At 42.5% G+C, this 24153-nt stretch overlaps 1 protein-coding gene across 1 annotated transcript in view; it reads right to left on the bottom strand.

Moving 5' to 3' along the window:
- TRABD2B (TraB domain containing 2B) overlaps nucleotides 1–24153 on the bottom strand; it is a 454791-nt gene that overhangs the window by 99278 nt on the left and 331360 nt on the right. Inside the window, exon 5 of the mRNA XM_073593582.1 lies at nucleotides 7433–7523. Within this exon, the coding sequence (XP_073449683.1) occupies nucleotides 7433–7523 (91 nt within the window). The remainder of the gene's footprint in view (nucleotides 1–7432; nucleotides 7524–24153) is intronic.

Raw genomic sequence — 24153 nt, 5'->3', positions numbered from 1 at the left:
AACTAACAAATATACAGCAAAAAAATAAAAAGTTGCTTTCCTTCATCTTCTATCCACTGCCTCTATCCAAAGCAATATTCATCAAACACACAATCAATCTTTTGAACCATAATAAAAGGATCACCAACAATCAATACTGACAAATTAAATGCAAACTAGATAAATCCATCCAAAATCAGCCACTTTGCTTCTAAAATAGCGCGGCCTGAAATGGGACTCTGTAAAAAATCGATCAGGTTCAACAAGTCAATCAATATACGCTTTTTGCGTTTTTTTTTACCAAAAAACATGTACAAGAATATATATTAGCCTAAACTAATGAAATTCGGGTTTTTTTGGGGGGTGGGGGGGGGGGATATTTATTATAGCAAAAAGTAAAAAAAAATATTTTTTTCTTTTTTTCAAAATTGTCGGTCTTTTCTTGTTTATAGCGCAAAAAATAAAAGCCGCAGAGGTGATCAAACACCACCAAAAGAAAACTCTATTTGAGGGGGAAATAATGATTTTGTTTAGGTACGTCGTGCCGCATCGTAAAAAAATGGCCTGGTCATTAAGGGGGAAAATCTTCCGGTCCTTAAGTAGTTCAAAGAAAACAAAATTTTTAAGTACTTTCAAATTATATTCATCAAATGTACAAGTAATTTTCCTACAATGGTGCGTACAAATGTTTTGTCAGCAAATCTTTTGAACAAGTGTACAGGCAGAAACAAGAAAACCCTTTAGAGTATATCTAAACCCCAAAACAAGAATGTAATATACTGGAGTTTACCAGTCCTTAGATGTGTTGTCTGCATTCGTATATATATATATATATATATATATATATATATATATATATATATATATTTGTGTGTGTTTAGTCCCCTGTGCTACTATATGTGAAAGTGTGCTGTGGGTCTGCTGCTATATACCCAATAAATGTTCTAAATAGCTCAAAATGGTATAGCGCTCCCCTCTACCTAACTGATACAATACTATATAAATAAACAGCCCAAATCATAAACAGTGACACAATATGCAGTATAAAAACAGCAAGAAAACAGCAAAAAAAAACTTATATATGTGCAAAGAGTGTCACTTTAAACCAAACCTGTGGTTATGCATAACCGTGTACCACCACTATAACACAAATGTCCAGAAATATAAAGTGCTTGTGCATATAGGACAGTGTTAAATACACTTATTTAGCATAAAAAACATTGGTACAATAAACTCAAAATAATGAATCCGTGGGTATTGTGCAAACACGTAAAACACCTTCAGTGTCCCTCCACCTTCGCATCTATGTGCTCACCTCGATATAAGACCAAAAACCAGGTCACCATGCGCCTTCCCCTTTAAGGGGTTTATGGATCCTTTGGTGGATGATTGTAACCTTCTTGGGTTCAAATGAATCCTAGGTAATCCCCAGCAGTAGTGCTCATAAAAGAATAAAGGAAACTGACATAGAGCTAATTCTTTTTAAAACTTTTAATAAAAAATCCAAAGTTAAAACTCACCTGTTTCTGTGCACCGACACCGGTGTACTCAGATAATTCACATAGCACTTTAGGGTGTACAGCCCCTTTAAGGATTACTTAGATATTCGTAGCAGCAGCCAACACACAAACACACAGGGTGAGAAAACGTCCTGGTTGAGCGTTCTGATGTCACTAGGCCCCGCCCCCCACCGCGTTTCGTCACTCACCGCGTGACTTTTTGAAGGAGACATTTGTGTTATAGTGGTGGTACACTGTTATGCATAACCAGGGCTTTTTTTCAGCAGTAACGCAGGGGAACGCAGTTCCGGCATGTCCAGCAATGAATGTATGTAATGGCAAGGAGTGCTGGGGTATGCTGGAGGGTCTATTGATGCTGGCTACTGGGAAATCTATTTTTTTGTGGAGGTCTACTGTTGCTAGTGGGGGGGGGGTGATGTTTCTGGGGGAGGTCAATTGTTTCTGGGAGGGATCTACTGTTGAGGGAGAGTTCTACTATTGCTGGCTCCTAGAGGGTCTATTGATGCAGTCTGCTGGGACATCTATTGTTGCTGGGGCAGTATTTTTTTGTGGGGGGTCATCTATTGTTGTGTGGGGGATCAATTTTTGCTGGGATGAGGTCTATAATTGCTGGGGGGGGGGGTCTACTGTTGCTGGGATGGGTCTATTGTTGCTTACTGCAGGGGATCTATTTTACTGTCTTTCTTGTTATCATTAACAAATTCCATGCAAATGACTTAGTAGCAAAAAGGATACTGGATTCTGTATTCTCTAAAAGGGGCCGTACTGGGAGGTTGGTAGGAGGTGGAACCAAGGAACGGTGCTCAGAGGCGGGTAGGGAGAAGAAACAAAGGGTGAAGGTCGGAGTTCCTGCACCTATTCTCTGAGAAAAAAAGCCCCGTGCATAACCACAGATTTGTTTTAAAGTGACACTCATCTTGATACATATCTTTGGACATATATAAGTTTTTGTACTGCATATTGTGTCACTGTCAGGGTGAATAAAAATCAATGATTTTTTTTTTTAAAATCTAAAAAATCTGATTTTGTTTTATTTAAGTCTGATTTTTTTAAAATAAATCAGATTTTTTTGATTTTTAGCAAATTTATTTGAATAAAATGCTTTTAGAGTAGAAATCTATCTAAAGACAGTTTTCTTTTTAGGATACATTAATAATTTCGTTTATTCAGCATGAAATGGAGCTTAGTTATGTAGCATGAGGCTGTATATTCTGCAATATTTACATTTTTGGTAAACTCATTCAATGAATGCAAGATGAGATAACATGCACTGCATTGATGCATTCACACAGTTTCACGGTAACCATGAGAAAAAACAAAGTTCAGGAATATGCCTTTATCCCATTGTTTTGCAAATCTGCGTACACTACAAACTGTATGATTGAATCAGTTCTGATATCGCTGTTTTTCTAACCTGACAGCTTATTATCCTAATAGGAAACCCTCATTTTGTTTGCAAATATTAAAGATTCTAACTACCAGCTAGAATAAGTCTTTACATTTAAAGAGCACCTGTCATTTCAGATCCATCATGGCAGCGCCTGTTAGCGGCATCCACTCACCTGCTGCCGCCATGTCCCTCACCTTGTGTCACTGCCGCATCACCAAAAAGTAAAAAATATTGTGTTTTTTCAAAATTGTTGCCCTTCTTTTGTTTACAGCGCAAAAAATAAAAACGGTGAATGGTGTTAAAATACCACCAAAAGAAAGCTCTATTTGTGGGAGAAAAGGACATTTAAAGGACAATTGTGCGCACGACCGCACAATTGTCAGTTAAAGCGATGCAGTGCCGTATCGAAAAGAATGGCCCGGTCAGGAAGAAAGTAAATTCTTCCGGGGCTGAAGTGGTTAAAAATTATGATTTAAATCGAGTCTTTTTACTAGTGATTTAAATCGTGATTTCAATCGACCTGATTGAAATCAAATCCGTCCTGGTCACTGTTTATGATTTGGGTTGTTAATTTATATAGTATTGTATCAGTTAGATAGAGGGGAGCGCTATTTATTTATTTTTTTTAGCTTCTTTTCCTTGAGCCCTCGTTCACATTATTGTGATTTGGCTTGCAATTTGACATATCAAATCGCATGCCAAATCGGCGGCAATTGCCTGCAATGGCACCGTCCGAATCTGTGTGACGCCGCATTTGCGGCGCAGCACCGATTCCCAAAAGTAGATTCTGTACTACTTTTGGCAATTTCGGGGTGTGATTTCCATTGACATTTGGGCAGCAACCCGCACAGATGTCTCTGAAATCGCCCCCGAAGTCGGGACTGACATGCGGGAATGAAATTGTGCGCTTGCTGTAGTCTCACCTGATTCTGCCAGTGACACACTTCCTGTTCTAGAATGACAACACTCACTCTTCTGTATCAGAACACAAGACAGGACTATGGAACCCCACCTCTCTCCTATTATAACATCTACGGGCTTGGCTCCATAGTCCTCTGTAGGCTGTAAATGATACCAGTCATCACAGGCAGAGAACACAGGAAGCTGTCAGCACACAAGATTTCTGGCAGGATCAAACAGTCTTTTTTGAACTTATCAAACAGGTATAACAAAATGCTTTAACCCTTTTCCATCTGTAGAGGGTGGAAGACGAATGTCAGCTGTCATGAGAAGCAATCCAGCTCTCCAATAACACCCCCCCAATTTTACACACCCCAAAAGTGCCCCCCATCCCCAGTGCCCCCCCCCACGTTTCCCAGGCTCCACCCACCGGAAGACCCAGGACTGGCATGGCAGGTGTTACCGGGTAGTGGGGGAGGGAGATCAGCTCTTCTGAGTCCTGGTGTCACTTTTTCCAGCCAATAGACTATGCTAATGGAGCGTGATCTGTACTCCATTCACTTCACTGGAGGGCAGGTGAGACATCAGGGGTCTTTTAGACCCCTAATATCTTGTTAAAAAGAACCTGCCACCAAAAATAAAATCATTACATATTCCTACTGTATTAAACTATATGGTAATTGTACTGTCTGCCCTCATGTTGTAAATCGCTTTGTAAACTGTCAGTACTATATAAAGCCTGTATAATAATTCCATAAAATTACTTTTTGTCTTCTATGTGATGAAAACTAAAGTTTTGTGAAAAAAAAAAAATGAAAAAAAGCACTTATGAATGAACACACCTATGAATGCCGGGGCTCCTATGTACAAAATCGCCACTTGCAAACGCATGACCTGTAGAGGCTTTTAAAAATGTGAAAAAATTTAGAGTACCATTATTTGTAGCAGTTTCACAAGCACACACAATTTTAGGTCTTGACAATTTACTTAGTGCAACCTCATCTTTCATATTTTACCAAAAAATTGGATAATATATTGTGTTTTTGTGCCCTAAAATTAACTTTGGTGTGTTTTTTACTGAAATTTTGAGTTTCAAATACCGTTGTGCTGATATCGTGTGACATAAAAAATTGGAGCGACCACTATATTATTCTCTAGGGTGCCTGCTTTCAGAAAGGGTTTTATGTAATCTTTAGGCCTAAAATTATTTGTTAACCTCTTCCCGTCCACACTATAGCCGAATGACGGCTACAGCGTGGACTTACTTTGCCGGGAGGGCGTCAATCGACGTCCTGCTGTGCTCGAGCGGCCTGCACGCTCTGTGATCAGCAAGTCTATGAGACTCAACTGATCACAGATCGGAGTAAGGGGTCGAACCCGACCCTTTACCACGTGATTAGCTGTCAGCCAATGACAGCTGAACATGTGATGTAAACAGAGCCGGTAATCGGCTATTTTAAAAGCCGATCACCGGTGGCTGTGAGAGGGACATCAGTCACTATTGTGGAGAGCCTCTGCCTATGCCCACCAGTGCTACCTACCAGTGCACAGCCAGTGCACAACAGTGCCGCCTACCAGTGCTCACCAGCGCCACTACCATTGACCACAGTTCCACCGACCATGGTGGTTATGACTAAGGCCTTATAGGCTGAAACGCGTCAACTGTTCTTATTTGCGTTTGGTCACTGTGGCTTGTCAATAAATATTATACTTCTTAAGAGCAATCACCGGAGTGCGGATCATCTTTTCCCCACCACCCATCAGTGGCCACAGTGTCACCTATCAGTGCCCACAGTGCCACCTATAAATGTCACCAATCAGTGCCTCATCACCAGTGCTGCCTATCAATGCCACCTACCACTGCCCATCAGTGTCACCTACCAGCGCCATCTATCAGTGCCACCCATCAGTGCGACCCATCAGTTACACTCATCAGTGACACCCATCAGTGCCACCTATCAATGCCCATCAGTGCCGTCTTATCAGTGCCTATCAGTGCAGCCCATCAGTGCCCATCAGTGCAGCCTCATCAGTGCAGCCCATCAGTGCCCATCAGTGCAGCCCATCAGTGTCCATCAGTGTAGCCTCATCAGCGAATATCAATGAAAGAGAAAAATTACCTGTTTGCGAAATTTTATAACAAACTATGAAACAGTTTATTTATTTATTTATATATTTTAAATGTCTGTCTTTTTTTGTTTGTTTAGCAAAGAATAAAAACCAAAGTGGTGATTAAATACCACCAAAAGAAAGCTCCATTTGCGGGAAAAAAATGATAAAAATTTCGTTGAAGTACAGTGTTGTATGACCGCGCAATTGTCATTCAAAGTGCGAGAGTGCTGAAAGCTAAACATTGATCTGGGCAGGAGGGGGGTTTAAGTGCCCAGTAAGCAAGTGGTTAAACACGGGTGCAGAAAAATGCAAAAAATTACTCTGGTAGCGAATGGGTTAAAGGTATTTTTAAAGTGGTTGTAAAGATATTTTTTTTTTACCTTCAAGAGATGTTTGGGCCCCCACATGAAGAATTAAAAGCCAGCAGCTACAAATACTGTTGCTGCTGACTTTTAATATTAGGACACTTACCTGGCCAGTGTTCCCGCATTGTCGGCACCCCAGCTGATTTTCGGATTGGCTGTCGGATGCTGCAGCCATCATTGCCGGGAAGGGAACCCGGCTGTGAAGCTTTGCGGCCTTATGGCCGGGTCCCTACCGTGAATGCACAAAGCGCACTGCGCTTTCTAATTGGCCTGGCGGCGGAGGAAGGAGGAGGGGGCCGAACTTCCGAAGGGACGGTGCCGCGGTGCCGTCCTTGGAAGTGGGGAACGGGTACCTGTCGAAAACCCGGTACCCATTCCCCCCTCCCCCTTGAAAGGTGCCAAATGTGGCACCGGAGAGGGGGAGGAGACAGATAAGTGAGTTTGACTTTCGAGTGGAACTCCGCTTTATTTTATTCCCTGCATTAAGGTAAAAAATGTTTTACCACTTGCTGTGCGTGCCCCTGCCCCCCCAAAAGTGTGCCCCCATAAGTGTGCCCCCATAAGTGTGCTCCCATAGCAGGAGTAGAGAGCTTCAGTGGGGGGAAGTTTGGGGCAGCTCTGTGCAAGATACCATTGCACAGAGCAGGGAAGTATAAAATATTTAATATTTAAATAAAAAAATAGCCATTAGAACCACTTTAGCAGACCATAGGGGTGCAAAAAAAAAAGGTTTATTGTTAGCGTTCCCATATATAGTGGTGTGAGGACGTTTTAGGGCTTCTTATGATGTTTCTATTACTGTCTGTGCCTTCCTGTCCTGGTAACACCTGCTCTTCCATTTCCTACATGGGTGTCACAGAGGCAGGAAGTGAGGGAAATCTCCCCCGATGGAGTCCCAGACGCAAAACTCCTCCCTACGCTATTTAAAACTAAAAAGGGATTTAGGCTTTTGAAATGTCCAATATGGAGCAAAGTTGGTCCCTCTCAAATCCGTCGAACAAACCTGTATAGTGAGAAAGTTGGAAGCTGCTTTTGCTAACCTCTTATTCTAAAAATGCTTGTTGCCTGGCTGCTAATCTCGTGGTTTCAATAGACCTGCATTACAAGGTATTCAGATCAGGGGCACATTTGGCATTTTACACTAAACAGATATGAAATCTTCTTACGTTTCGAATGGTTGGCCTGGCGGGGTGTGTTCAACCTCATATCCGCTTTGTTTCAGAACATCGATGACGGTATTATTCCCCAGGAAGTGACCTGTAACACAAGAACAGCAGATAACATCAGCATGGACACTTTCTTTACGTTCACTGTGAATTACTTCAAAATAACTGAGCAGCAAATCAACAGAACTTCCTGCACAGAAACCACGCCCCTTGCGACATTACCGCATGCCATTTATCAAATATAAAGCAGATAACAGGAAATCTGTAGAATAGATGAACTTTTTGTTCATAATTTCATATCGTCTTTCCACCGCCTGTCAAACATCTCTGAAGAGCAATCCACACTCAGAGCCCCTGCCACACACGGCTCAGGGAGTGTAAGAGGACACACAATGACATTGGAAGAGAAGCGGTTTAACCTTAACCACTTAAGGGCCGGGCCTCTTTTTTAGATTTGTTGTTTACCAGTTAAAAACTTTTTTTATGCTAGAAAATTACTTAGAACCCCCAAATATTATAAAAAAAATTTTTTCTAACACCCTAGAGAATAAAAAGGCGGCCGTTGCAATACTTTCTGTCACACCGTATTTGCGCAGCGGTCTTACAAGCGCACTTTTTGAAAAAAAATACACTTTTTTGAATTAAAAAATAAGAAAACAGTAAAATTAGCCCAATTTTTTTTTTATATTGTGAAAGATAATGTTACATCGAGTAAATTGATACCCAACATGTCACGCTTCAAAATTGCGCCCGCTCGTGGAATGGCGACAAACTTTTACCCTTAAAAATCTCCATAGGTGACGTTTAAAAAAATCTACAGGTTGCATGTTTTAAGTTACAGAGGAGGTCTAGGGCTAGAATTATTGCTCTCGCTCTACCGACCGCGGCGATACCTCACATGTGTGGTTTGAACACCGTTTTCATATGCGGGCGCTACTCAAGTATGCGTTTGATTCTGTATGCAAGCTCGGCGGGACGGGGCGCATTTTAAAAATGTTTTTTTCTTATTTATTTTACCTTTTATTTTTTTATTTTTACATTGTTGAAAAAAAAAAATTGTCACTTTTATTCCTATTACAAGGAATGTAAACATGTAACATGTAAACATGACAGGACCTCTTAAATATAAGATCTGGGGTCAAAAAGATCTCAGATCTCATATTTACACTAAAATGCAATAAAAAAAAATTGTCATTTAAAAATATAATAAAAAAAAAATGGCCTGACGTTTTGACGTCGCTTCCGCCCTGCAGTGTCATGGCGACGGGTCATTTTCCCCTCACTCGTCTCCATGCACAGCCACGGGAAGGATCTGATTGCCTCTGCCGCTGCTGACGGCTCTGGTAAGCGGCGGAGGGCACCGGATCACGGCGGGAGGGGGGTCCTCTCCCACCACCGATAAAAGTGATCTTGCGCCGAACCCACCGCAGAGACCACTTTTATCTTGTAGCCGACCGCCGGCTACACGGGGATACTGGGGTTATGGCAGCTAGTTGCTGCCATAACAACGATATCCGTCCTTAAAGTTAGGACGTATATTAGCGTTCGGCGGTCGGCAAGGGGTTAAACTGCGTACGGGCTTTTTCACTGTCAGGGTGGTAAGGACGTGGAACTCTCTTCCACAATCGGTGGTGTCAACAGGAACTATGGATAGTTTTAAAAGACTCTTGGACGTGCATCTTAGCGACACGCACACAGGATCAACTGGATCGACTATTGTCTTTATTCAACCTTACCTACTATGTAACTATGTAAGATGTGATTTTCAGGACAACCTTTGGGGTGTCCCTTTTTCTCAGGTCCAAGAAGTACTGATACATGAGGCATTAGCTGAGCATTAAGCTAATGCATTGTGTATCAGTACTGCTTGGATCTTAGAAGAAGGGCGTATACAGGGGGTCCCCGAGTTACGAACCTCCGTAACAGTACGTCCTGAAAATCTAACCGTTAGGCCTCATTTATATGGGGCATGTGTTTAGCCCCTATGAACACCTTTTCTCCTGGCAGGAGAAAAGCTACTTAAAAAATTGGGTAAAACCCGCGTATTGCACATGCGTTTAGGCAAGATTAAGCACCTAGGCACGCCAAGTGTTTCATTGTTAATGGATTCTATTGGCCACAATATTAATTTATTCTTACCACTGGAATGCATTAACACTCAAACACACCTAAACACGTCTAGTTTTCAGACCCGTTTAGGCATATCACCATGCATTTTTTCTGGCCTGTAAATGCTTATATGTGTGCATGGACACATAGGCTAACATGGAGGTGCTTTTGCAGGCTGAAAAAAATGCCAAACTCCTGTAAAAAGCCCTGTGTGTATGAGACCTTAGTGCAAATAAAAAGAATGTGGACCATACTCATACTAATATGGCACCAATCACCTCCTGCATTCTACAAACATAGGGGTCAATTCACTAACAATTACAGCATGTGATAGAAAAAAAATAAACATGCGGTAAGCTCTTAAGTTCAATTCACAAATGGACAGACAGTAAAAAAAACATGCAATATTTATCCCCAGAGTTTTGCTGGCGGTATTTTGTCAGAAACAGCGTGGGGCATTCCCCCCCAATAGCTGGTTGCTAAAGGGGCAGAACCCCCCCCCCCGCCCCAAAGCACCCCTCCATGTTGAGGGCACGTGGCCTGGTATGGTTCAGGAAGGGGAGGGGCACTCACTCACCCCCTTCCTTTCCTGACCTGCCAGGTTGCATGCTTGGATAAGGGTCTGGAATGCATTTTGGGGGGATCCTACGCTGTTTTTTTTTTTTTCATTTTGGTGTGGGATTCCCTTTAATTGCCAGCATGTCTTCTTTATTATTCAGCTGTCTGCGGGGAACCCGTTGACAGCTGATGAGTCATCCGTTGTTAAGGATGCGGAGGCCGGTTTCCCAGCCCGATCCTTAACAACCAGCTCAATGCGATAAATTACCGCATGAAAAATATGCAGTAATTACCGCATTATGGAGTTTTTTCTCAGTAGTGATTTGCTGAAAAATTCTTAGTGAATTGAACATTTCAAAAATTGTTTCCGCATGCGTTATTGTCCCGCATTTTTTCAGCATTATTTAACTCTTATGCCGCATACTCGCGATCAGAAATTCGGCCAGCAAAAGACCAATGAGAGCTTTTGGTCGGAAAATGCGACCGTGTGTATGCTCCATCGGACTTTTGCTGGCCGAATTCCCACCAGCAAAAGATTGAGAGCAGGTTCTCAATAATACGGTCGGAAAAAGCTCCTATCCGAAAAGGCGCATCGTCTGTGCAAACTTCAACGAGCAAAATTCCTACGCATGCTCGGAAACAATTTGACGCATGCTCGGAAGAATTGAACTTCATTTTCTCAGCTCGCCGTAGTGTTGTACGTTACCGCGTTCTTGGCGGTCGAAAGTTCAGAGAACTTTTGTGTGACCGTGTGTATGCAAGGCAAGCTTGAGCGGAATCCCGTCAGAAAAACCATCCAAGTTTTTTTCCGACGGAAAATCCGCTTGTGTGTACGCGGCATTAGTGAACTGACCCCATAGTGGTAAATGAATAGGCACCCTGAGCTTTTTCTGGGGGACAGGGACTGATGCACTCTGTAAGGCCCTGTGAGATATGTCCGGACCATCAAAATATGAGAAATAAATAGAATAGCAGTACGTTGCAATCCATGCAGCTCAGTCTTTATTGCTCTTCCTACAATAAAACATAAAAGCTACAAAACTATTACCCTAATTTATTGTGACAGATGGTGAAAACTCCGGCAGAGGGGAGGTCAGGGAGTCTCTTGCCATGGGAATGGATTTCAAACGAGGAAAGAACAGCTGCAATCCTCCCTACATACATACATGTACAGTACAGCACACACACTGACTGTAGTAGGAGTCCTCACTAAGGGGGGTGAAGGGTTGAGCAACCTGTAATCAAGTGCACATAGCCATTCAATGACAGCTGCTAACCCTTTCAAAACCAGATGTGCATTCACTGTAATTGATCAGCCTTAAGTTCCTATATCAATGCTTACTTCATGGTCTTGTCCAAGATATAACCATAAGAATTGTCTCTCCTCCCCTGTACAAGCACCATCAGGGAAAGGTATGGCTAGGTCAATAGGTTAACTATACGTTTGACAGTAGACCCATAATTAAAAGTTCACAAGAATCAATGTGTCAAAAGTCATGGCTAAACGTTAGAAGACGACTACTCTTCCTGTAAAAGAAAGTTTCCTAAGATTCGTTTTGAGCTTTCCTCCTGCTAGTTTGAGACCATGTCCTTGTGTTCTTGATCGTGGCTTCATATTGAAAATACTGCCCTCCCAGACCTTATTTAGAACCTAATGCCCTGTACACACGGTCGGACTTTGTTTGGACATTCCGACAACAAAATCCATGGATTTTTTCCGACGGATGTTGGCTCAAACTTGTCTTGCATACACACGGTCACACAAAGCTGTCGGAAAATCTGATCTTTCTGAACGCGGTGACGTAAAACACGTACGTCGGGACTATAAACGGGGCAGTGGCAAATAGCTTTCATCTCTTTATTTATTCTGAGCATGCGTGGCACTTTGTCCGTCGGATTTGTGTACACACGATCGGAAATTCCGACAACGGATTTTGTTGTCGGAAAATTTTATATCCTGCTCTCCAACTTTGTGTGTCGGAAAATCCGATGGAAAATGTGTGATGGAGCCCACACACGGTCGGAATTTCCGACAACACGCTCCGATCGGACATTTTCCATTGGAAAATCCGACCATGTGTAAAGGGCATAAATGTATTCCATGCACCCAAAACGCATGGAAAGTAGGTTATATGGTTTTCAATGGCATAGTTCACACCAGTGCTTGCGGTTCCAGTTCCAGAAAAAAAAAGTAGAACATGCTGCATTTTTTCTGCACTGGGCTGTACTGGAAAGCTGTAAAACGCATCAAAAACACACTGGAACGCACCGGAACGCACCTAAATGCACCAAAAATGCACTGCAACACACTTGTCCTTATTTAAGGTTAAGAAAAAAGAGGGGGAAAAAAAGCACTGGAAAGCATTAGAAATGCACCAAAAACGCACCTGGAACGCATCAAAAAACATGCGTGCAGAAAAGCACCTGGAACGCATCCGGACTGCGTTTCTATGGTGTGAACTGGCCCTAAAAGTGGAAGGCAAGTCAAACCCTTAGACCCCTTTCACACTGGGGTGCTTTGCAGGTGCTACAGCGCTAAAAATAGCGTCTGCAAAGCGCCCTGAAAGTGCCGCTGCTGTCTCTCCAATGTGAAAGCCCCGAGGGCTTTCAGACTGGAGCGGTGCGCTGGCAGGACGGGAAAAAAAGTCCTGCTAGCAGCATCTTTGGAGTGGTGAAGGAGCAGTGTGTATACATTGCTCCTTCACCGCTCCTGCCCATTGAAATCAATGGGGCACCGCGGCTATAACGCCGGCAAAGCTCCTCTGCAGAGGTGCTTTGCGGTGGTTTTTAACCCTTTCTTGGCCACTAGCGGGGGGTAAAACCACCCCGCTAGCGGCTGAATACCGCCGCTAAAACAACGGTAAAGCGCCGCTAAAAATACCAGCATTTACCGCCGACGCACCTCCCGCCCCAGTGTCAAAGGGGCCTAACGAAGCTTAAATCTACTCCCACCCCCTTTTTAACCTATTCTATAAACCATGTAAAAGGAAAGAAGTCTATACTTACCTATTGCGATGTTGCTCTGATCTGGTCACATGATCTCTCCAGCCGCCGGAACCAGTAAAGAGGAGAGACCATTGACAACGGCAGCAGAACCCATAGTACTATGGGGCATCCTTGTCAGCTGTCCTTCCTCTACACTGAAACCGGCGTTGGGACCCAATCATGTGTCCGGACCAGAGCTCCCTCAGAATTGGTAAGTAGACAACCTTCCTTTTGCATGGTAGATAGAATAGGCTTAGAATGGGGGAGGGAGTAGTTTGACATGCTTTCCACTTTAAAGGTTTTAATCGTGTCTCCTCTTTTCCTTCTTTCCTCCAAAATGTACATATTAGGTTCCTGAAGTCTCTCCTGATATATTAAATCCCACAGACCTTTTACCATTTTTGTTGTCGGTCGTTGTTGGACATCATATTCCAAAACAACAAAAAAACAAAAGAGTGCAAACACCTAGTGCATTATCTACAAGACTTTATTGAAAGATAAAGTATACAAATATTCTCATAAACCAGTTTTGAATGGCAGCCTATCATAAATCCAGAAACCAGATATCAGCCCTTCAACCTCATAGGTCCAAATGGATGACGTAACCAGCTGATGCATTTCGACCAGCCCTCTTCCTTATTTTATTATCTTTTACTATAAAAAGGAAAAAACAGCAAACAAAATAGTAAAAAAAAAAAACAAAAACAACCCCAAAAATTACCTTTTTTTGGAAAGTAGACACACCATGGGGATTTCATACCGGTTAAGCATTGTGCTTGGTAATAGTTCACTAGATATCGTACCGGAAGGGGTTACTGCACTGGCTGCATATAGTAACAGAATGGTGGTAAAGTGGTTAATGTTCAGATGGGCAGGATAAGAGAGGTGAGGGGTTAATTTACAGGTCAGTACTGGATATAGTATGTGTAGGAGAGGAGGGGGCAGAAGAGGGTTAAAAAAAAAAAAGATCCCAGCGTCACTGCAACAGAATGATTGGGTCAGCAGATTTTGGAGCGTGTCTTGTGAGAATTTGTGTTCATTCATCCAAAAGAGCATTTGTGAGGTTAGGTGCAGATGTTGGATGAGAAGACCTGGCTAGTAATTGGCTTTTCAATTCATCCCAAAGGTGTTTAGTAGGGTTGAGGTCAGGGCTCTATGTAGGCTTCTTATTTTCCTCCACACCATACCCATCCATCATATACTAAATGGCCAAAAGTGTGTGGACACCTGACTATCACACCTATATGAGCTTGTTGGTCATCCAATTACCCCTGCAGCTACTACAGCCTTAACTTTTCTGGAAAGGTTTTCAACAAGATTTCAAACGGTGTCTGTTGAAATGCATGCTTATTTTTGATGTTAGGTGCAGAAGTTTGAGGAGAAGACCTAGCTAACAATCTGCTTTTCAATTCAATAGGGTTGAGATCAGGGCTCTGTGACAGCTGCTCATGGTCCTCCAGACCAAACTCATCCAGTCATGTCAAGTTCTCCCACACCAAATTCATCCATTTCATGTTCACCCACACTGAACTCATCCAGCCATGTCAAGTTTGCCAATGCCAAACTAATCCAATCATGTCTATATGAAACAGACTTTGTGCCCAAGGGCACAGTCATGTTGGAAGAGAAGAGAGCCTTCCCCAAACTGTTTGCTGAGGCTTAATGGTGTACCAACCAGGACTTACATTTAGTGCACTATGTGCATAGAGACAAATGCCCTGAATGCAAGCAATCTGACGCCCCAGGCATTCATCCCTGGGTACATACTGCCCTAACGGTAAGTACCATAGCTCCCAACTGTCTCTGATTTCGAGGGACTGTCCCTGATTTGAAACAAAGTCCCTCTGAATCTCTTTTCTCCTCATTTGTCCCTCATTTTGGTCTGAACTCTATAGTTGTATATAAAATGCACTTTTTGTCTGTCAAAAAGTGTTTCGCAGTGCTAAACCTTTCATTCAATTTCTAAATTGCTGTTTTTGTAAATTTCAAAAGCCAATATAAAGAATTAGTAGTGGTAAAAAATATCTCTTGTGTGTTTAACTAATCATTTTTTAATATAATTTTCCTTTAAGAGGGTGAGGCAGGGGGCATGTCCTATGCCTACATACTTTTGCTAGTAGGTGTCCCTCATTCCCATCTCAAAAAGTTGGGAGGTATGAAGTACCACTCACTGCCTCATCCAGCCTCATCTAGCTGCAGCCGCTGTCATCCTTTCAAAGAGTTTTACAGGCTGCCACCAGCAGGGTTGGACCTACCACCCACACCTGAACACCGAAGCCTCATGCACTGGAGATAAACACCCAATGTGCATGAGGCCTATACAGTAAAGCATTGTGTAGCACCTAAAGACTATACATTCGTAAAACACAATGTTAGTAATACTTCTCAACCGTGACTCCATGTGTCTTCTATACATTGACCAAGCCTTGATAAGGGTACATTACTTTTCAATTACATAATCTGGAACAGATTGCTACGAAACATTATTGAAAATTGTAAAAACCTCCCTTAAGACTACTGACCCACTGAGGAGATGATCAAGAGAGAAATCATAGCAAAGTACTTTGATGATAAGTCTTGGATTACTTTAAAGACAAAGTAATCCATAAATTCCCCATCTGGCAGAATCATTTTCAATGTGGGGAAAGACAGGGTTTACTTCTATTATTGGTAAAAAATAAAAACTTATGGCAATATAGGTTTACGGAACCTCAAACCTGGGAGTAAATCACACTAGTCTGATCGGTTTAGTGGAAATTTAAGTGAGCATCTGCTTTTCCTATGGTGGGCAAAGCAACAGGTTCACTTTGATAGAAGTCCCCTCAACTGTTTATACCCCCTCTTCCCTTCCTTCCCTCACCGTTTTGTTCAAGCAGGAGAAGAAAGGCACATTTCTGTGTTTCAGCACATGTTGCAATGCTGTCACTACAGAAAGCAATGAGCCGGACTAGGCAGCCAGCAGAGTTGGGCAAACAGTTTAAGCCTAGGAAAAGTTTGGCCCGAACATCACCTGTTTGCCCGTTTGGCAAACACATGAATTTGCGGAGTGCTCGGCGGTATGTTCGCCCGCCGAGCGCCCCATATTGCACTGCGCGCTGCACAGTGCATTCTAAGCCCTGATTGGGCAAGGTTTTGCCCAATCAGGGGCTAGTGAATAGCTGGTTGTTAAGGAGTGGGCCAGGAAGCCGGCTGCTGTGTCCTTAACAATGGATGAGTCGGCAGCTGTCAATTGGCTTCCCTGCTGACAGCTGAATGAAAAAAAAAAAGCATTGCCGGCAATAGAAAAATGTGAAAAAGAATGGCGTTGGGGTTCCCCCACCAATCCATGCCAGGCCCTTTGGGTCTGGAATGGATTTTAAGGGGAACCCCAGGCCAATATTAAAAAAAAAACGATGTAGGGCACCCCCCAAAATCCATACCAGATCCTTATTTGAGCATGCAGCCCAGCAGACCAGGAAAAGGGGTGGGGCGGGCGAGTGCCCCCCCCAACCATACCAGGCCACATGCCCTCAACATGGGGGGATGCTTTGGGGCAGGGGGGCTGCACACCACGTTGCACCCACCCACAAGGGGATTGGCTGCACCACGCTGTACTTACCCTCAAGGGGAGTGGCTGTTATTCAGCTCAACCAACACAGAGCACTATAACGTGAGCAGCTTTTTCAGTTTTAAAGCACTTACATACAAAAATCAGTCACCAACCATAACATCCTGGTATTCAAGAAATAAAATGAATTGAGACTTCAGGTGGACTTTAAGAGACTAAAACTTAGCTCTGAGCCCACCTCACTATTGCCTCCTGTGCCTGAATGTTGGTCCATTAATATGTCGGGGGACCTCACTGATCAACAGTGAAGGATGAGAGGGGTGAGAGGCAGCAAGGGGCGTCAGTATGCCGGGGAGTTGGTTTGAGCATCATAGAGAGCCCGTGGGTTTTTGGTGCTGCTGAGGCCCTTTACCTTTGAGTTTGCTTCTTCCCAAAGCTTATAATGGAGCAGCGTCATGAATAAAAAGGGTTTTAGGGTCAATTCCTTATCAACAAATAGCCCAGGCATGAAAAGAGATAGTCGTAATGTTCAGTAACCCAGAAGTGTGTGCAGCTAATCCATTTACCCGCAGCCCTTCTCATTATCTGCTCAGTTCATGAGAAATGGAGAAGGGAACGCACAGTGACCTGTTAGTCTTTAGCTGGCACGGGACTGTTAACAGTTTGCCAAGACTTCCTCTGATAACGCGTGTAACACTTTCACAGACCTGTTTCTTTTCAACAGGGGCTCTTTATATGTTCAAAAGGACATCAGATATTTTATCCTTGGCCATGCTGCAGTGCGGGGTAATGTGGAACTTGGCACTAGAGGAGGCCAACTACATGGGGAAGTGCAACGGGGTCACAGGAGATCAACTGATAAATAAAACTAAAGTCCCTTTTCACAAATTCCTTCACATTTCTTAGAAACAGGAACATAAGATTTATGTTTACCAAACTAGTATAATGAGATTAATCTAGGAATCTGGAGAACCTTTGATCGTGCCTCAAGGCCTACTGGGGCACACATACCCCACTGAGGTTGGTAGTTTGATTGAGTAAAGCCCCGTACACACGATCAGATTTTCCGAAGGGAAACATTGGATGACAGGCTGTTGGTGGAAAATCCAACCGTGTGTATGCTCCATCGGGCAATTGTTGTCGGACTTTCCGCCAACAAATGTTGGCTAGCATGTTTTCAAATTTTCCGCCAACAAATATCTGTTGTCGGATTTTCCAATCGCGTGTACACAAGTCCGTCGGACAAAAGTCCAAAGTACAAACACGCATGCTCGGAAGCAGAAGCGGCCGGTTTTGTAAATTAGCGCTCATAATGGAGAATTAACATTCGTGACGCGGCAAATTATGAAATCTCGAAATGCAGCGCACAATTCTCTTCTTCTTTAATGGGATAATAATGAAGCTGTTTTTCTGGTGATACTGATGGAGTTATTGCAAACTAATTTTCAAAGACTTTTTTTTTCTAGTGATATCAAGAATAATATTATGTTTTTTTTAATTATTTGTGCAAGTTACCACAACACCATTATCACATAGTTTTTAAGATCAAAGATACAACTATGTTGGTGTCCCTTGTCAATTTTACATTGTATTTTTTAAAATGTAACTGCCTACTCCCAAACTGTCATTTGTCACTGTAACTGCAAACTGTCATTTGAAGTAAAATTATTTTTTATTGTGCATTAAAAAAAAAAAAAACAAATAAAATTAGACATGCTATCTGCCAATAGAACTTAACCAAAAAGTGAATTCTATGCATCCAAAAATATAGAAAATATACCAAATCAAATCATTATTCAACCAAAAAAAAATGTCAAAGCAATAACTCCAAGGCCAATAATTAATAACATGTTATCTTCTCCGATTCTGCAAAGTGTCTGGTTGACGAACGGCCGTTCAGAAACAAACTGAAAAGCGCGAACTGAAAAAGGCGAATTAACACTCACCAAACTTATACTAACACGAAATTAGCAGAAAGAGCCCAAAGGGTGGCTAATGAGCTGAAAAACCATGTAGTACGTCACTACGTTCGTAATTGTTGGCCAACAATTGTGTGGCCGTGTGTATGCAAGATAAGTTTGAGCCAACATCCTTCGGACAAAATTCCAAGGTTTTGTTGTCGGAAAGTCCGATCGTGTGTACGATAAACATGTGCGCCGTCAATAAATTAGTTTCGTTTCATTCCGTTTCGCATTAGAATGAATTCGTATTTCGCAATTCGTGTCCGAAATTTCGAACGAATTTTCGTTAGGTTCGTTAACTTTTCGTAACAATTACAAATGTTCGTTATGATGAATTTATCATTATTAGGGGCTCCCACCATCCCCTGTGCTGTGCTGACTTCATGGGTTTTTAACTTTTAGGTACGTTAACTTTTTGTAACAATTACGAATGTTTGTTAGGAATTTGGATCCGATATTCGTAAACGAAATTTCGTACAAAATCCGGAAGCATAGCAATTCGTATTTCGGATCCTCCCGAATGTATGAATTTACGGAAATTCGTATGGATTTTCGATTCGTACGAAACTAATCGCACATGTCTAGTGTACGAGGCATTAGTCTTTCACACTATAGCATTCTGCTGGAGTGTATTACTAACATGTAGCCATGTTAGGTCAGCTATGTCATAAGCATCCCCGCCCCTTTGTGTATGTCCCACAGCCTATTGGCCCAGGAATGACAACTGACTTCAAGTTTCAGACTCCAACTGGTTTTGGGTCAAACAAAAGCTCCGCCCTAATCTTCAATGGCCCATGTTTGTGATAGGCTTACTTTATTGGCGGTATTATTAATGCCAAGGCAGAATTTCCAACAAGATTTCAGCAATGTTTCTACGTTGTAAAAGAAATGTAACATTCACATTGAATCTGCTTTCTAGAATGTACAGGAATTAGAAGTCGTTAACTTCAGGTTGCCAAAATATACCTTGATAATAACTCAACGCCATTCCGCTGTGGGTCCGCTCCAAGCCCAACACAGCGCGCAAATCCACGGCATTCTTATATAAATATTAGTGGAAGAGAAACGAAGGAACCCAGTTAATGGTCTAGTGCCTATACATTATTTTTCTATAAGAGCTCTTCTGCAGTTAGAGTGTCCTCGGCTATTAAAACAAGATTTTTTTTTTCTTCTTTAAAGCGGTTTACATAAGGATTTGGTTCCTTTGCTGACGAAATGGAGCCGAGCTAAATGCAAGCTCTTTATTTTGCCCCAAAAGAACACAACGCGAATCCAACATTTACGGTCATTTCTCATTAAATCGGAATCCATCACAGACATGTAAATTGGCTCCCCAAGGAAAATAAAGCGGGGCCGGGTAACACAAATATTTTTATTAAAAAAATAAATAACAGATTTTTGTACCGTAATTAGTAAACCAGCCATGTGGTCGAAAGATGGTCACAAATGCCGGACTAAGTGAAGTCGATTGACTGGAAAACCTATTAAAGGGCCGTAGCTGGTTCCTGTTAACATAAAATATGTAAGGGAGATGATTCAAAGTGGTATTAAACCCAAAAGCAAAAATCTAATATATTGCAGCTTACCAATCATTAGACGTGGTGGCTGCATTAGATTTCTTTTTTTTTTTAGGCTTTTTTTCCCCTCTGGTTTCACCTGGCGATCTGGCCAGTAACACACCTCCTGTATTAGAGTGCCTCCACTCTGGATGAAGGAGCACAGGGGGCACATTTGGAGCATTCTCACTGGGGGGGGGAGGGAGTATTAGATGTACTAGCAGATTTACGTACACTAGCAAATTGAAACCAAATTTCAGCTAATACATTATAAACAGTTATGGCAAACCGTTTTTTTTTTTTTTTCCTTTTGGGATGAAGGCTTTACATAAATAAATCAAAGCTGACCATTATAAGCACCCCTGCCAGTGGCAAATGGTTTGTCTCATTGCTGTAACCGATACATTTGCAAGAGAGCTTGTTCTTTTGAAAACAACAGACTTACTGGTTGCATCACCAGGTGAAAATAGAAGAAAGAAAGCCGAAAAAAAGGAAACAAATACAGCCACCACATGTAAGAATTGGTCATCTGTCATATAATAAATGTTTGCTTTTGGATTTAATACCACAGTCAAAGTACTTGTTGGTCAAAAATAACCTGCAAATTTACAGTGTTGCGTGTGTGTGGAATGTATTGCAACCCATCCTGACCTTTCAGTACATCCGCTGATTAGCTGATGAAGTCCCGCTCATAGGGATGTAACGCGTACGGACGGAAGTCACGTGACGTCACCCGCAGCCTTCACCGCTCGCATTTCATATGCTGTATACACTCGCCACTTGGTTCTAAGTGCCTGTTTTTATTAACTTATCCTACCATTAAATATTGTTTCTGCGGAGAGCACTATGTATTGCTTTTTATTTGCACGATCTTAAACGCTATGGGATTTGTGATGCCACCACTCATATGAAGGATTTCTTTGGATGTGATATACAGCCTGTATGGGAAAGCGTGTCTGACCCTCCATAATTAAAGGGTCCATTTTGTGAGTTGAGCAGCCATTTCAACCATTGGTGGAGGTTTTTTACCCACAAAGTCACTTGCATGATATACCAGCTCACCACTGAAGATCTCACTGTTTGCTCTTCATTGTATATAAATATATATGGACGTTTTTCATTGTGATGACATATTTTAGCTTATTTTATTATTTTAGCGCTGCACTATTGTTTTTTACATTTTTGTCTCAGGGATTTGAAAGTTGACCCTTGGTGTTCAGCTGCTTTTATTCCAACAGGGGTAGTTTTATTGCGCTCATTTGTTCTCGTTGACCTTTCAGTACAATGGAAGGTCTTCAAATTTTGTCTTCCCCCCCTTTAAAAAAACGAAATCACTTGATGTTAGTAAATCCAAGTTTAACCTGTAAAGGAAAATTTTGATTTAGGGCTAGTTTACACTAGCAATAGACCTCTAGAGAGTGATCCACAATGGACTGCTTATTGGAGGGTGTTCAGAAGGTCTGTTTTAACTATAAAAGCCAGCAGCACCACACCGCAATCACGTGCATTACACGCGGTCAGGGGGCGGTTGTGGCATGGCCCCATTCACTGGAATGGATTGTGGTCAGAATCAGTACTGCCTGCCAAACGCAATGGGAGGGATACATTTTGACATGCTGTGATGCAAAGCATTGTGGCCATGGCATGTGTATACCCCCGTACCACTGCCTTTGTAGCTACAAACGTGGCTCTACCGCATGTTTTTACCACCCCTAACCGCAAGTGTAAACTTATCCTTACATTTACCTAAAGCCAGTCCTCCGCATACTTCTGCCTGGACAATATAAGCGGCATCTTTCTGCAAGGTCCCCTTTGGTCCACAGCCAAAGGTGTGTTTACTTTTTGGATAGAAAGGGGAATAAAAATGTCTAAGTAAGTTACATTTACATTTAGAAGAATACAGACACATTTAATGCCAATAGTGAACTTTTTTAGAAAACTGAGAAAACTTAACAAGGATCTCGTCTCGTGGGCACTGATATTTCATAAAGGCTCCACACAGTGCTTCTCCAATGTGTTTTCAGTAAAGAAAGCTAACTTGTCACAATTTGGCACTTAAACACCCACCTTAACCACTTCAACACCGGACACTTTCACTCCCTTCCTGCCCAGGACAACTTTCAGCTTTCAGCTCTGTCACACTTTAAATGACAATTACGCGGTCATGCAACACTGTATCCAAAAAAAAATGTACAATTTTTTTTTTTGACAGATAGAGCTTTTTTTTGGTGGCATTTACTCACCACCGATTTTTTCATTGTTTGCTAAACAAATGAAAAAAGACCGAAATTTTGGAAGAAAAAACGTTCTTCTTTGTTTCTGTTATAAAATTTTGTAAATAAGTCGTTTTTCTTCTTCACTGACAGGCACTGATAAGGAGGCACTAATATGCAGCACTGATGTGCACTGATAGGCAGCACTGGTATGCAGAACTGATGGGCACTAATAGGCAGCACTGATGGGCACTGATAGGCAGCAGTGATGGGCAGCCTTTATGGGCACTGATACGTGGCACTAATATGCAGCACTGATTTGCACTGATATGCAGAACAGATGGGCACTAATAGGCAGCACTAATAAGTGGCACTGATGGGCAGTCTTTATGGGCACTGATAGGTGGCACTAATATGCAGCCTTGATGTGCACTGATAGGTGGCACTGATGGGCGGCGCTAATGGACGTTACTGATGGGCACTGATAGACGGCAATGATAGGCAACACTAATAAGGAGGCATTGACAGGCATCACTGATAAGCACTAAAAGGCAGCACTGATGGACACTGGTGGGCATTACTAGTGGGCACTGGTGGGCATCACTGGTGGGCAGCACTGATGGGGCTGCACTGATAATCATTACACTGATTATCAGTACAGATCCCACCTGTCAGGAGAGCCACTTATCGGCTCTCCTCTACTCAGTCACATCCTAGTTACACTGGGATCAGCTGTGATTGGACACAGCTTTTCACATGGTAAAGAGCCTACACCATTGGCTCTTTACCATGATCAGAGATGCGGTGTAGCCAGGCAACAAACCGCACTACCAATCTCTGCGCTGCACATCCCCCCTCCCAAGGGCACGCACGAGCGGCATGTTCTAAAGGACGTCATATGACATTCAGTCAGGACGGCGAAAGCCACCCCCCGGCCTTCATTTTGCTATAGGCCAGACGGGATGTGGGTAAAGGATAAGTTCACATTTAGCAATATGTTGTTGCATGTCACACCCGTACTCAAAAAGCTGTGAACGAGACCTAAACGATGAACAAGCCACAAAATGTGCATGCAGTATGTGGTTGTGTATGAACTTTTGCTCATCTGACTTGGCATCCGATTTTAGCCTTTGGCACCATCCTCATCAGCAGAGAGACAAAATTTAGCTCTGGTCTCTGAAGAGCAATCCACATTCAAATCACTCTTCAGAGAGCCTTTGACAGGAGGTGAAGAGGCGTTGGACCCCACACTAGCACACCAGCATGTCTCGTTGTTTCAGGGTGTTTGCAGAGCGGCCCCATTCACTTGAATCGCTAGTGTGAATAACCCCCTAGTGAGTCAAGTGCACGGCTGAGAAAAACATCCACAGGTTTCTCCAAATTTTGGATATGGTGAGACAGATTGGTCAGAGGTGCTCATATCGGTGCCACAAACATTTTCCGAGGCTTCAATCTGCCAGTCCTCTCAGACCATCCTCTAAATGGCTTTTATCCACAATGACGTAGAAGTAGAAGAATTCCGCTGACAGAGGAACCCAGACTAATAATTATTCTCTTATCTACTGTAATATTTCACATTGAAATGCAACAGCCCTGTGATTAAGAAGCCTTAGAAGTCATATAACAAATGAAGTCACCCCAATCGGCGGCTAATTTGTTTGCTTTGTCCAAGGAGGGCAAAAATAAAAAAAGGAAGACTTAAAGAATTTAAAACAAAATAACAATTTCACGTATTTTGGCTGAATTCTCCCTCTCGGACTTGTATAAGCTCTTTGGCATTCACGCAGGAGAT

The sequence above is a fragment of the Aquarana catesbeiana genome, linkage group LG07 (genome assembly GCF_042186555.1).
Source record: "Aquarana catesbeiana isolate 2022-GZ linkage group LG07, ASM4218655v1, whole genome shotgun sequence".
Taxonomy (NCBI): domain Eukaryota; kingdom Metazoa; phylum Chordata; class Amphibia; order Anura; family Ranidae; genus Aquarana; species Aquarana catesbeiana.
This window is presented reverse-complemented; position numbering and strand designations above follow the sequence as displayed.